Genomic DNA, 15,592 nt, shown 5'->3' with positions numbered 1-15,592 from the left:
CTCTCCCTCCCTCCCTCCCCTCCCCCTCCCTCTCTCTCTCTCTCTCCTCTCTCTCTCTCCTCTCTCTCCTCTTCTCTCTCTCTCTCTCTCGCCCTGAGAGAAGTGCAGGGTTTCGTTTTGGTCCCAGAGGCAAAGTGGAGGAGATTAGTAAATGCCAACCCTCCCTCCCAATTCCTCACCATTACTGTCACTGTCTCTTTCTTTCTCTCTCTCTATCTCTCTCTCTCTCTCTCTCTCTCTCTCTCTCCTCTCTCTCTCTCTCTCTCTCTCTCCCTCCCTCTCTCCCATTTTCCACCTTCCATCTCTCTATGTCTGTCTCTCTCTTTCTCTCATTTCTCGTTTCATTTTCTCTTCTTTTTTTTTTCTTTTCTTTTCTTCCCTCTCTCTATCTCTATCTCTTCCTCTTCACCACCTGTTCAAAATCACACGGACAGCATGCCATCCCTCGGGGTGTGTGTGTGTGTGTGTGTGTGTGTGTGTGTGTGTGTGAACCAGCAGGTGCAGAGATGACGTGGTCTATGGCCCCCCCACTTAAGTCCCCAGCTCAGGGTCCGACGTGTGTGTGTGTGTGTGTGTGTGTGTGTGTGTGTGTGTGTGTGTGTGTCACTGTACACACACACCTGAAGAGTGTGTCACTGTTAGGGAAGCACAAATCTGTGTCTCTCTGTGTCTGTGCAGATGATCCTCACCTCTGCCAACATCGTCTAACTATTAACTCTTTATTACTCTCATACACATTTACACATTCTACCAGTTTAGAGGTTTTTGTAAACCAATGATTAGCTATTTTACATCTAGAATCTGATTCAAGATATTATGTAACCAAAACGCACCATTGAATGTATCATTAACAAACCTTAAGTAATAGGAAGAGCTCTGAATAATGTCTAGTTAATGTTTTGTTAATGTAAGCTGCTTCAGTCCACTAATGATGGTGTAGGGGGCTGTTGATGTTGATGTTGAGGGCTGAATGGAGTTCAGCAGGCTTTATGATGTGCCATGGTGCTTTGTCTGAAGCAGCTGTTTATTGGTGTCATTTCCTGGGTGGGGAGTGTCCTCATTAAGAGTGCAATAAAACAGTTACACACACACACACACACACACACACACACCTGGACTCCACATGCCTGAAGTGCTCTCCCTGCAGGTGATTTTTTCTTCTTTAATTGGCTCTGCTCGTGCTCACACTTGGGCTAAATGCAGGTCAGATCTGAGCCAGGTGCGTTTCGGAGCCAGCCACAGTCTGCATTGTTTTGAACCCAGAACCCAGTTCTCATTACCGTCTGCCTGCCTGCTACTCTTTGCTGCTGTGTAAACAAAAGGGAGCTTACTGAGTAACTCACTCTTGCTCAGGCTCAAACGTTCCAAACAGCGGGTGGAATCGAATTCAATTGAATTCATTTTAGGTGTTTACTTTGAGCTCAGAGTTGTAACTCCAAGCTGCCATTCCAATCTGGAATAACACAACAAAAACAACAGCAACAACACAGAAATCCCTGTGAGTGCACGCAGCCAGTTTTACAAGCTGCATGAGAGTAGAAGAGGGCTCCTTGCAGCTTCTCCACTGTGCATTCACCGTCGGGTTTGTGGATTTATGATCTATAATCACGCCCTCGCTCCGAGATACCGAGTCCTATGACTACTGTTTTCAGTTGGTGTGATCTGCGAGAGAGAGAGAGAGAGAGAGAGTTTGATCTGCCTGAGAGAGAAAGAGAAGAGAGGAGGAGGAGGAGGAGGTTTGATCTGCATTGTCCTCCTCTTCCTCCTCCTCCTCATCCTCCCACATGTGCTGGCATCGCGACGCTCCTCTCTGTTCCTCTCGGTTCCTCTCCTCGGGTGTGGAGGCGGAAGGTGAACGCAGAGAGAAGAGCAACTGAGCTGAGCTGGCAACCCTGCCGCCCTCACACACAAACACACAACCATTGAATGTGGATGCACACACGTGCGTACACACACACATACACGCACATGCACACACACGTACAAACATGTACACACACACATACTTTCACCCCTGCCACTCAGAGACGGATAAAATAAAACTTTTGTTTTTCACTTCTGTGATTCAGTGTCACTGAATTGCGTTAGCTTTCTGCAGAGTGTAGATTCATCTCGTCTGTGTATCATGTTGAAGCCTTCTCTGAATCATGTAATGTGACGCACTTAGAAAGCTAGTGTGAGCATTTGTGTGATTGAATCAGTGAAATGTGCTATGTATAATCCAGTTTGCCAATAACAGCCACGACTCATTTAGGCATCTCTAAATGCTGCCTGTATGCTCCCGGAGAAAGATTGTTTGTGCCGCACGCAGAATTAAGAAAAGGAGTTGTTGTTTGGTTGGGTTTCTCTCGCGGAGCCTGTTGAAATGGCAGGCCAGTGCTAAAATATCAGCAGAGAAGAGCGGTCAGTGTTGTTCGTGAATCACACAGGCTATTGGCACAAGCCTGCTGAGAGGAGGGATGAGATGGTTCACACTGATGAGTGTTGGTGTGTGAGTGTGTGTGTGTGTGTGTGTTCTCTTGCCAAACAGGATGTGCACTGTGCAGGTGATTACTTATGTGTTTGTGTTTGAAAAAATAATGTCCGTGTGTCTGGGGTGGGGTGTGTATCTAAGTACTTGTTTTTTATTGTAGGAGAATGTCTTGTTTTATAGATTACTGAATGCAAGACTGCAGATGATGGATGAGACTACAGACAGTGACTCATCATATTATTATGTTGAGACATTTTTTTTTCAAGACTGTTACTTGTTAATTGCTTATAATGTAAGGTGGCTAAATGTGTACCTGTGTGTGTGCCTGTGTGTGTGTGCGCCTGTGTGTGTGTGTGTGTGTGTGTGTGTTTGATCTGCCTCCCCAGGAGAGCTGCTGCGGTTTCCTGTCCCGTGTGTGTCGCGTGGCTCTGCCCCTGCAGCTGCTCCTGCTGGCCCTGCTGCTTCTGGCCTTCCTGCTGCCCATGATGGACGAGGGCACCAGCTGCTCGCTGTCCAACAACTTCGCCCGCTCCTTCAACATCATGCTGCGCTACGACGGACCCCCGCCCACCTAGACCGGCGGCCACGACCCCGGCCAGCCCTGTGGGGCGACACAGGGCGACTCCCGACATGCATCGCAACGCCACCGAAATGCCACCCACCTCGACCGCCCGCTACGAGATCGCTCAGCCCTGTACGCATGGGGAACAAACACAGGCAACACTGAAGCGCTCTGCTAGGCAAAGATCCCTGTAGTCAGCCGGTCTACCATGTTTGAGTCTCAATGACTCCTCCCAAAGATCCCTGTAGTCAGCCGGTCTACCATGTTTGAGTCTCAATGACTCCTCCGCGGAGTGGAATGTTTTCCTCGTTTCCAATGGGCTATGCCTCAGTAATCGGGAGACTTCTAAACAAACACTTAATTTATGACCAAAAATAATAAATCAGTCGAAAGTCTATAGAAATGCAGATCTAGGTCCCTGGCGAATCCACTTCTCTCCTCTCTGCTGGGTGCTGGGCCTGTGTGTGTGTGTGACTGTGTGTGTGTGTGTGTGACTGTGTGTGGGCGAGTTTGGCTCGCCCAGTCCGTTCCGTTTGACTCAAGCTGTTCTGCACTCTGCACCCACTCTTCCAAGCCAACTCGGTCCTTTGATCCTCCAGAAGAATAGAGCGAGAGAGAGAGAGAGAGAGAGAGACCTCACTAGTGATTCTGTGGAGGAATAAGCAGATGCATTATTCAGCCGAATACACGCATTCCTTGACAGCGTCTGATTCAGGAATGAATCCTGTCGGGAATGATTTCAGGTCTGAGGCGGACTTTGCAGAACTACATCTGACCTGGGTCAGATCCGCCATCTTGGTTGCTTTTGAATTGCTTATATTATCATGTCTGACACGAGTATTCAAATACAGGTGTTGAATGTTTGAATGCTTATGAACTGGCATCGTCAAGGTGGTTTGTTTTGTTTAAAAAGCAGACGAGCTAGAGCCCCTGACAATGTAACCACCTGACTTAAAAAGCGGATGTTACTTTGTACTGTAATACCCCATTAGTTTAACATGCAAGCCTTTCCTTAACCCTAGTAAATGCCTTCTAAAATGCATAGACAGTGCTGTTTACTTTCTTAATTTGTTGATTTTATATGATTCTGCGTCGCATGATGGAGAAATAGTGTTTGAATTTCCTCTGTGCATCTTTTACTTCATGTCTTTAATTCCACGTTGACTTCAGAAACAGTCAGAATGATCCTGTATAGCTTGAGGGCTCTCTCACTGACATCACAGTCTTCAGTTTAAACTGTCATTAGTCATATTTTACCTCACACCTGTGGCGTTGTGTCTGTGCAGGCAGGTCTTTCTTCTCCCCTGAGTCCGCAAAGCCTGTTTCACCACACACGCGTGCACACACACACACACACACACACACACACACACACACACACACACACACACACACACACACAAAGGTCTGACAAAGCGACAAAATTCTCTTGACATTTTCTGAAAATAGTAATTACGCAATAATCCCTCGTGTCCTTTGACATTTTCTTGGCACCAACTGCGTGCTGAATGTCAACATTTGTTCCTTTCTCGAGTTTTCTTTCAAAAAGAGTGTTTTGGAAGGCCTAGATTACGGAGTGAAAATAGCCCCCAGTTCAAGAAGAATGTCCTTTTTTGAACAGACTCCCAAACGACTCTCTGACCTCCTTGACCCCCCCCCCCCCCCCCTGCTCCCTCCTGCCGCGCTGAGGAGGGGACTGTTGTGGACTCGGCTCGTTTCTACGGAAACCGGGACAACATCCACAGTGCCGTAGCAGGGCATGTTCTTAGGTTCGCCATTGGAGTTATGAGCTCACTACAAATAGTTTTAACATGGTTAAAGCTAAGACTTTAACTGCTTTTATTACCCGAGAGTGATGCGTGCATGTCCGACAAAGGCCTCCATTTAGTTGGTCTGCAGAACCACATGTGCAAGAATTCTGTCCGTCAACCATTTGATGCGTTGAGTGACCAATCTTCTGCATGTGGCTGTGTGTGTGTGTTTGCAAATCTATGAAGCAGAGATAATGCTGTAAGCCTAATGCATGTCTACATGAAGCAATATTAAGATAATTGGTATTATTGACACTTCATACCGACAGCTGCTTCTCGAATGGAATAGCAGCAGTATATAAGAGGTGACTCTTTTTTTATTTATTTATGATTTAAGTGCTGTTCCTTGCATCTTGGGTTATTTATTTAATGTTTCCATCGTTTGTGCTTCACTGATAGTAGTAAAAATGACACAATTAAGGCTTTAGTTTAGACAATACAGAGCACATTGCACCGTATGCTAACGTTGGCACTTTGTTAAAGCACACATCTCTTGCTGCTGCAATCCTGTGTGAAACTGAATCCTTGCCTTTACTGACCAATGCAAGCCCTTTACACAGAGTAAATTATGCATTGCTTGTCAGGCAGCTATAGTCGCTCCAACAAATACCCTGTAGCATGTCGTGGGCTGTCTTAAAGTGGTATCCAAAGCAAATCTGAGGCTCCATGAAGAGCCAAGATACAGGAATGTTATTAAGGATTCTCATCAGCTACTGCTTTGGGGAGCAGGAACTCATTTGCCATGGGATGTGTGGCCGATGTTTTCCCACATTATAGGGAAACGGTCAGGATGTATTGATTGTGCTACTTAATTATGCAATTAAAAAATAATTGATTCCTAAGGCATTTAAACTGTTTTGATGGTTGTTGTTAACCTAAAGGCTTGCAAGCTTTTATAAAACGGTACAGACATTTTTATATTGTTACTGAGTTAATGTATGAAATGCACATTCATTGCAGATACAAAATTGGTGTGTAGCCAATCTTTTTGTATTGTAGTCCCAAAGAGAATAAATATGCAATGCAATGCATGCAGTGCTTGTGGGTTTTTTGTGTGTGTCTGTGTGTGTCTGTGTGTGTGGGGCACATAAATAGTGGTATTTTATTCATGAGTAAAATGTCCTGTTTGATTTCCCCTGGGGCTTCTTCTCTCTAAGCAGCATTGATACATTTGTGTATATTACTCCACTAATGATGTTGTGGACTATTTAGAACCCACTGGCAGGAAGTAGTAGAGTATGTTTGTCCACATGTCACACGCTATAATTTGATCCTTATCTGCATGTTGACATGATGACATCTTCTTTGGAGTCAGCATTATGCAGGTCAGACAAGCTTCACCACATTTAAAGCTGTGGCGCTTGCATCATTGCTTTGTCAGGGAAATTCATCTAGCATGGGCTATTTCATGGCATATTGCCCCACATACAGTACAGTGTGCTTGTAAAAAGCATTGATTGTGTCTCTCCTTTTGTGTTACCTTTTTGTCTACTATTTGGTGTAAAATTGTGTTTGCGATAAAACCCTCAAATTTAAAGCTTTGGGATTAGATGTGGCCTCAGTGCTGCTCTGGTTTTGGATAGCGGATGAGTGTATCGGAAGGCGTGGATCTCCTCCTAGATAATCTCAACGTCTTGCAAAGGACGCCAGCAAAGGACACCAGCCTAATCTGTGGTGGACATATGGCACAGTCAGAGTATCTGAGCATCTGATCCTATATCCAGAATCAAACTCCCCCAACAGCCAGATAAACAGGAGCAGACCTGAGTTAAAGGGCACAGTCAGAGTATCTGAGCATCTGATCCTATATCCAGAATCAAACTCCCCCAACAGCCAGATACACAGGAGCAGACCTGAGTTAAAGGGCTTCCTCTCTTACACATTGCCAGCCTACTCCTGGCCTGCAGTCAAACCCTGGTGTCAAACATTGGGTTTGTAAACAGCTGAGAGTGCAATACTGGAGCAACCACTATTTGTCTTGCAGGTGTGTGTCTGTATGGTGGCTGCTGAACTCTGTCCTGTTTAGCTTTGGCGGGACGGTGGCTCTTCTACAGTGGCGTGTGTGTGTGTGTGTGTATGTGTATGGTGGCTGCTGAACTCTGTCCTGTTTAGCTTTGGCGGGACGATGGCTCTTCTACAGTGGCGTGTGTGTGTGTGTGTGTGTGTGTCTGTATGGTGGCTGCTGAACTCTGTCCTGTTTAGCTTTGGTGGGACGATGGCTCTTCTACAGTGGCGTGTGTGTGTGTGTGTGTATGTGTATGGTGGCTGCTGAACTCTGTCCTGTTTAGCTTTGGCAGGACGGTGGCGTGTGTGTGTGTGTGTGTACTTGTTCTCTTGCATTGCCGTGCTCTTGCTCAGAGAGTGCAGGCATGCTGTAATTTATTCAGATGATATTCTGGCTGGATGCAAAGTGTCGGCCAGCTCCCACTCACACACCCACACGCGGGCAGCAGGCAAACATACACACACACTCACACACCCACACGCGGGCAGCAGGCAAACACACACACACACATACTCACACACCCAAACACGGGCAGCAGGCAAACCGGGCCACAGATCTCGTCCACGACTTCACACTGCGCCGTCCGTGCTGTTCAGTTCTGCTGTCATCAAGTGGACATGTTTCTCCTCTCTCTCGCCCCCTCTCTCTCACACTCACACAGATACACACTCACACACACTCACATACACTCACACACACTCACACACACTCACACACACTCACACACACTCACACACACTCACACACACTCACATACACTCACACACACTCACACACACTCACACACACACACTTTCTCTCTTTTTCATTTGCTCCCAGTCTGTGGTTTACTCTCTTCCTCTTTCTCTCTTTCTCTCTCTCTGTTTTTCTTATCACTGTCCTTGGAAGGTCCTGATTATAGTAACTTGATATGTTCGGCTGTATGGTGAAGTGTCAGAGGGTCACGTACAGGACATTCTGTGAGCAGCGTGGGCTGAAGCACCCTTCATTCTGAATGAGATTTGCCATTCAGGTGCACGTAACACGTGTTGAATAATAGATCGGCCACCATCACCAGAATCAGTTCTTTTGAGTGGAGAAGAGGAAAGTGGTTATTATGTCATGCGTGTAGTCCATCATTTATGAGACTTCATAAGCACAGCACAATTCTTCTTTGTCATCTCATGACATTTTGAGCCACTTGAAAGTCTCTGGAGTCAAAAAGCCCCTTAGTCTTGGCACCTAAAGCACTGAATTCAATGTGCAAGGATCAGTATTACACTTACCTGAGCAATATCTGCTAATATCATAATACACACACAGACATGTCATCTATTTTTTCTCTCAGGTGGTTGGAGGCTTGTTCGTTAGTTACTCTGCTTGGTAACTTTGTATCAAACTCCAAAAAAAAAATAATAATTTTGTTTCTCCCCAAGCCTGCTTATCTAAATGCATTTTTAATTTCCAAGACGCACTGGTGAAAATCCTTAATGGAACATAAAAAGTTCCTCTGAACAGCCTGCTGGGGAAATAAATACCATGCTCAGAGTTCAGGTGAAGGAGATGAGGCTTTAAATTGTCTCATTTATTATCTAAATTCTGTCCTCCGCCGTGTGGGGGGAATACACACATCCTCCTGCATTTCCGCAGGTATCTGTCGGACGCGGCCCTGTTGATTCTGTTATAGTAATCAGATTCAACCCACTCTCATGTGCCTGTAGGGTACATGGAGGGTAGGGTACATTCATCCACTGAATGCCCTCCTCACTGGGATGCATAAACAGACTCTGATGACATTACTACTGAAATCTTTTTCCATTTAGGAGGTGGATATCAAGTTATACTCAACCTGGGCATGTTTTTCCATGAATAATATGTAAGGTGAATTTCCCTGACAGGATCGTTAAATGATAAGTAAATATAAAGTATGTACTTACAATAGAATGAATGAATGAATAAATGAATGAATGCATGACTAGATGGTATAATGAAGAAAGCAAAGGAAAAAAAACTGATACATAAGTCACTTCACACACCATCTGGTTCAGTGGTCTGTCTTTTTTTGAGTTCATCTCATTATTCTGTCTCACACATAACCTGACGGTGTCAGACTGCATCTCATCCACTGAGGTTGTTCAGGGATTAAAGGCTTGTTTGTTCACTGCTTTGCCAGCACTTCTGTTCCTTTTGAACATGCTACATAAATAAAAATGACTTTGTTTGGCTTAAGTTGACACATGGCCTTAAGAGACATTTAGGTGGCATAGGCTAATGGGTCAACAGATGTTCCACGGGGCAGTATAGTTGAGACTTTGAGTCAAATTCCTGTGTACTCTGTACATTTGGCGAATAAAGCAATCCTGAATCTGCTAAATGTGTTTTTCGCTAGCGTATGTAAATCCATTCAATATATACTGTGTGATGTCATCATGGTAATAACACTGTGATAATGAATAAGTAGTGTGTAAATGTGTGTTAAAAACATTAAGAAAGTCATGCTATTTAATTGTGTATTTCAGTTAATATCAATCAAATTGCAGTTGTGTTGTTTTGACTGAGTAAAGATAAATCAAATAGCAATACCCAAATGCACTTCTACTGCAATAACTTGGACAACAAAATGTAAAAAAATTAAATGGTCGATATGGTGTTTTGGAACCAAACTCTTCAAGTACTTCATATGACATGACACTCATATTATTTTAATATGAGGGAAGTCCATTTTAACATGAAGGAGTCTCACAATCCACAGCCTGTGCTGCAGTACAATGATGGCAGCCATTTTGTGGCACTGGCAGACAGTCTTTCTCCCACAGTGGTAAATATTTAAACTTACAGTGAGTTGTCATGGCAGCAGGCCTCTTGGCTTTCCCACCAGAATGGCCTTGTAAATCCAAAGTTGACACCTCTTTCTGCCTTTAGCGGATTTTAAAGCACATTCCCTTTACGCAATCCATAAAGGTGTAATTTTCAACACAGCTTCCATTCATCAGCATTGGAAATGATCTCATAATGGTGACCATCAGTCTCAAGAATCAAAATATGATGGATCATTTGAAAGCATTTAGAGACAATCAACAGGGTGTCCCCTGCAATATCATATGCCTCTTGTAGAACAGTGAGTGTGGTTGTGATCAATGTGAAAGTCTGTGAAGGTGTTTGTGGAGTGCACGTAGTTACCTTGACTTGGGATTGAAAGTGTGGCCAAAGGCCCTCGAGCTTTCAGCTTTGACAGGAAACAGCCCTGGCCATGAGGGTCACTCTCACCATAACCGATACATTCAAGGGCTTTTTAAATACAGGGTGACCTTCGTGAAATGTCAGAGATTACAGACAAAGGTGGAAGATAAGAAAAGGTGAAAGTTATATATCACGCTCATGAAAAAACATTCTCAGCCACAGATCCAACCGTTAACCTTTTTTTAAAAAAGAAGCTGTGCAATAATACAAAATGCTCTACTTGTTGGATTCTCCATAGAATTCTTACATTTTCAATTACATTACAATTCTTAGAATTCTTTCCTCTTTTGAAAAGGCTGCCACAGACCGCCATTTGAGGTCTTATATTCATAACCACTTACTTCTCCTCTATAAGAACTGCGGCTGAAGGGCCATAACATCACAGACCCAGATATGTTTCTGATACTAAAAAAGTATTTGAAAGAAGTTCAAGGGTGGAAATTTCATGGCCCAGTAATAACATTGTAGCTCACCCGTAAGTAATGTAAAGTATAATTAGAACATAGTTTCATCCCAAATGAATTCTCATAAACTGTAAGCAGCTTTTCCAGGCAAAAAACTCAATGCCAATAACATTGCCTTCATTTATCTGAATGCACAACACTGCTGTGAGGTATTAAAGGCTGTTTGGTCAAGCAAATTTACTCAAACACATGAAGCTATGACGTAAGTGCAGGCTGATCAAATTAGCGAATCGAAAAATGACACCCGCCACCAGAAACAATCACATCAGTGGAGACCAGATGACATCATGGTGGCGGCTTCCGTTAGTTGACAGATGTTACAGACAAGGGCAGATGAATCAGAGACTTACAGTAACTCTCTCTCGGTGGACTGGTAGCTCGTACTGGCCTCGGGAGCTGTGACATGTTGCAACATGGTAGACGTTGGTTAAAAGGTGGCTTTCTGACCTTTAGTTTTAATATCAGGCAATCATGCCTTGACAGATGGAGTGAAGTGTGATGGGGGAGGGGGTTGTTTATGTGTGTGTGTGTGTGTGTGTGTGCACACTTTTTTGAGTATGTGTGTGTGTGTGTTTTCAGTGTGTGGGCAGTATGACTGAATCCGCTTAATGTGTGTATGAGATAGGCACCGGCTGTTGGTAGCATTCATGTCCAAATGTTTTTTATTTTTATTTTCTTGTGTGTTTTTACAGTATGTGTTCAAGAACATATGGACTTTAGGCATTATGATGGGGTTCTCTAGAGCTAAGCTACCATCCTCTGGAAAAAAAACAGAATTCATCTTTGTAGAACCACACTATCAAGTCACGGAATCTTGTGAGATATCATTATACTTACATCCTAAAGTCTGTGAATTTGGAAGAGATTCAAGTATTTTTTGTTGAGGTTATTTTCAGTTCAAACCACAATAACCACACTCCTTATTATAATGCCTTCTTTAAAAATAAATAAATAAATAAATAAATAAATAAAGGTGGGTGACATTTTAAAATATTTCATCTTGACAGAATTGCCAACATGTCAATGTTGCCTGACAGTGCCGCGGGTCGTTAAAATCATCAGGGAAGCAGTTGGACTCTGGCCATGGTCCATGACCCATTCACCCACTGCACCGAGGTATCCATGCACACACGGTCACATGGTACCAGCCTCAACCCACATAAACATTGAACTGACCAGGCAGTCATCCATTAACCTCGTCTAGTCCCAGCATGAACCCTGCTGTGATATGGAGGCATTAAAATCACCCCCCGTGCACATGCATCCAACACACACACACACACATACACACACACACACACACACACAGCACGGTAAACACACAACACACACACATGGATATGGCTCACCTCCCCCTCCCTGATCAAAGCAGACCAGCTCATGTAGAACAAGATGGGCTACTCAAACATCAGCCGCCCCTGCTCATCTCCCCATGGCTGTAGAATTGCTTTAGTGTCTCCATGTGTAACATAGTGATTGATGACATGCTGTGCATTCCCCTACAATATTCAGGCTACGTCCACATACGTAGGCACAATGAAAGCTTTTTCACTGCCGGAGTCTTTGTGACACAGTTTTATAATGCTCCTGTTCCACAAATAGTAAAGCCATTTTAAGATGTGGGAAAAAGACAACAGCACAGTATTGCTATGACAACAACATGGTGAATGAAATGCAATGCTATACGATAAGCTACAGGTCCAGATGGCACCTGTCAGATGCAACGAGCTGGTTCATGGTGCTATAGTATGATCGGCTGGACTACCTGTAACTATAGGCGTAAAATATAGGGTGGGGTGGGGGGTTGTAAATCACACCATGGTGAATGAAACTGTTGCATGATGAAGTAGGAGGATGCAGTTGGGGGCTCAACCCCCCAGTGCTCAACTCAAAGTTTCGCCCCTGCCTGCAACACACAGCACGCGTGTCTTTTTCCAGTTCAGGTTTTCAGATTGATTTCTGCTTGAGCCGGCCACTTTCCCAAACATAGCTGCTGTTGATGTGATGGGAACATGATGTTGGTGAGGACATGAGAGAAGATGTGAGCCACTTTCCCAAACATAGCTGCTGTTGATGTGATAGGAACATGATGTTGGTGAGGACATGAGAGAAGATGTGAGCCCCCTCATCTTGCCCGTGGGAGGAGCAGGCTTTCAGCTCGACTGTCTTAGTTACACAACAGCTGCCCACAACGTAGGCAGGAGGATACAGTGCCTCATCTCCTCTCTTCTATTTCACACATTACTACTGCAGAGCGCAAGGGAGAGAGAGAGAGAGAGAGGGAGAGAGAGGGAGTTTATAAGGCATTGCTGTGGAGAAATCGCAGGAGTAATCCTATTCACCACCATAGACATTCTGCAGCATTTCTCCTTAATTTTCTGCGCCCAGGAATCTCACACGGAGACTGATACAGAACCGAAGTCTGTTCTGATGGTCCTACAATGTTAATCTTCATCCCTGCTTAACAACCAATTCATCTAATGACAGTCATTTTAAAGTCAGTTTAAGCAATATTAGTTGCTAGTTTTGGCAAAACCTAGCCCCAGGAAGAATGCATTGAGTGCTGTACACACAAAAAAGAATTGATAGACTGGAACCTGTCTCTAAGGACATTCTCTGATTGGTTCATGTGTTGGAACTTTAGTGTTAGGAAAGATTACAGGAAAACACTCTTTTTCTACTGCATCCATTTTATTTGTGTATTTTCCAAATGTAAATAGAAATTGGTTTAAGTAAAAAAGATACCACCTGCAGCACATTCAATATGAGAAGGGCCATATCCTAGACCCAGTCCCAGCCCTGTAAAATGATAGCCCCTGATAGTAGTTATCATTAGGTCTATAACATCTAAGGGGACAGCACACATACACTGATTTATGATCTGATCTGAGTGCAAAGTGCATCAATGGAACAGGATAACAATTAGGCCCACTGGAGAGAGGGAGAAAGACTGACGCTGACGCTGCGCAGCATCAGTTGTGATATTTATCTTAACGGAGTGTAATCGTAGGTAATGTCATGTATGAAAACTAGTATTGTTAGGCAATACTATAAGTGCAAGTCCAGGGCAGCTGAGGCGTGGCGATGACATCATCGATAGGCAAGCAGGATGTGCGGTTTCGCTGTCTAAACGAACTCAAACGGGCTACGGTTTCAGATTTCTCCACTCTGGGACCAGGTTTCAGAAAAGTGCGGTTTCGGGCAGTGCGTTTACAGGATTCGTTTGGACGCTCGGCCAAGACGAAGCAAAACCTCTGCGTTTAACCTAAAAAGCGTCTCCGTGTGGACAGGCCCTGAGTGATTGGTTGAGTGACCCCAATCACAAAATCCTTTGACGTCTTCAATTGATTAGGCCTAATTAAAATTACGTGAACCAATGGAATTAGCATGTTTTCATATTCACCTGTAGCAACGATGGTAGGCCATCATCATTAATACAGCAAGGAGAGGCAGGCCTAGTTGTAGCATTGTTGTAAACATAGGCTACAAATGTTGTATAGCTAGCCAAACTCATTATGAAATCTAAGTTCCACTCGGCAGAGCTGTTAAGATGTTCCATAAAGAGCGTGCGTTTTAAAAGTTTAATTTGTCATTGTGGTGTACTCGGCTTTAGCCTATTTCTCCTGTGATTTAAGAGATACATGCCTAGTAGGCGAGAACCAAATGAGCGTAAGCATCAATAATATATAGCTTAGTCTACAGCAATGCGAGCAAAACCTCTACCAGCAGCAAACGATTGTTGGAGTGTGCCTGCACCCCCCCTCATAAATTTAAGGGTCCCACAACTAGATTCACCTATCCTCTGCCACAACTAGACTCACTTATCCTCTGTATGCAGTAGCCTATTGTCAGAGATTGACCAAGCAACAAATGCACAAACGAATTCGTTCAGTTTTCAGACAAACGTGGCATAGACGTGGTCGTGTGCTGCGCCGCGGCGGCCAGCACGCAGGAACTCGTTGCTAGCAGTGATGTGGAGCGTTTGCATCGGCGTCTCTCCTCATCTGGGAGGAACTGCCCAGTTCCTACTGTAGAGGGTGGTGGGCGTGCACAAAGTATCCTCGCAATATTAACCAGGTGCTATTAATTTACATTTCCCTCTTACTATCTCTCCATGCCAGCTAACCCGTCCACTGCGCCGTCCTGGTGCCACCTACGTCACGGGGAAACTAACTTCACGATAACAATGCTGAAACGGAAAGCAGCACTTTGGATAGCGTCCGTCTAGATTAATTCCTTTCAACCCCATCCATGGCTCCCGCCACGGGCTGCATTCAGTAGAGCCTCTACGCCTCTACTCGCAGCTTGCTATACTATATTTTGGCACAGGGTGCTGAAGTTATTTTCTCAAGGGTCCAAATGGCTGGACACGAATGGGAGGATTGGTTCGAGAGAGAGGAATTTATCGGGCAGATCAGCGACATTCGTGTGCAGAATCTTCAAGGTAGGTGGACGGAAGACTGACCATGTAAAATCAACGCAACTCTAGTTACCTTACCCCAATCCACCGTATCTATCTGTGCAAATTCACCAGCGTCTTGATTGATATAACCGTAAATTCTGTTAGAACTTCCGATTTTGGTTACAAATGTAGCCTCGCTATTAATGTATCAAGTAAATGTTGCTGTGCCGGTTCTGCGGAAACGCTGTGCCCCCGCTACTATCCTCCTTCCTTTCTCCCAGGATACGAGTCGGATCTCCTTGTTTGTGTACCTATAACGCCCAGCCTCACCCAACAGGGTAGCATGACAGACATTAACGCCATGGAATCACCTATGCATTGTAGGTCATAACGCTGTCGAACGTGCCAAATCAAATCTGGCAGGCTTTCGGTCAGTGTGTGATGCATAGGCTACGCCACCATTCTGAATGGCGAAATTGTAGTAATCAGGAGCAGCAGCCAGTTGTGGGCTACTTTTTGCAAGGGAATGAAGTCGAACTTTTTCTAAGTCGAGAGCAACAAGGTTTGATGTATCCTATGCGAAAATTAACTGTTTCACTGTTGCATAGCCTACATAACAGTTCAGGTATGTGGAAAGAATTGTTTTTAATGAGAGT

At 44.4% G+C, this 15,592-nt stretch overlaps 2 protein-coding genes across 4 annotated transcripts in view; both read left to right on the top strand.

Moving 5' to 3' along the window:
• The window catches only part of syne3 (spectrin repeat containing, nuclear envelope family member 3), a 42,691-nt gene that overhangs the window by 26,830 nt on the left and 269 nt on the right, over positions 1–15,592 (top strand). For both annotated transcript variants that reach the window (XM_042071814.1, XM_042071813.1), the window contains exon 17: positions 2,483–2,491. The gene's annotated coding sequence lies outside the window, so the exon portion shown is untranslated. The remainder of the gene's footprint in view (positions 1–2,482; positions 2,492–15,592) is intronic.
• clmna (calmin a) overlaps positions 14,370–15,592 on the top strand; it is a 31,753-nt gene continuing 30,530 nt past the window's right edge. For both annotated transcript variants that reach the window (XM_042071812.1, XM_042071811.1), the window contains exon 1: positions 14,370–14,978. In XM_042071812.1, the coding sequence (XP_041927746.1) occupies positions 14,894–14,978 (85 nt within the window). In that variant the 5' untranslated portion in view covers positions 14,370–14,893. The remainder of the gene's footprint in view (positions 14,979–15,592) is intronic.

The sequence above is a fragment of the Alosa sapidissima genome, chromosome 19 (genome assembly GCF_018492685.1).
Source record: "Alosa sapidissima isolate fAloSap1 chromosome 19, fAloSap1.pri, whole genome shotgun sequence".
Taxonomy (NCBI): Eukaryota; Metazoa; Chordata; class Actinopteri; order Clupeiformes; family Clupeidae; genus Alosa; species Alosa sapidissima.
The sequence above is the reverse complement of the archived record's forward strand: the minus strand, read 5'-3'. Positions and strand labels throughout refer to the sequence as shown.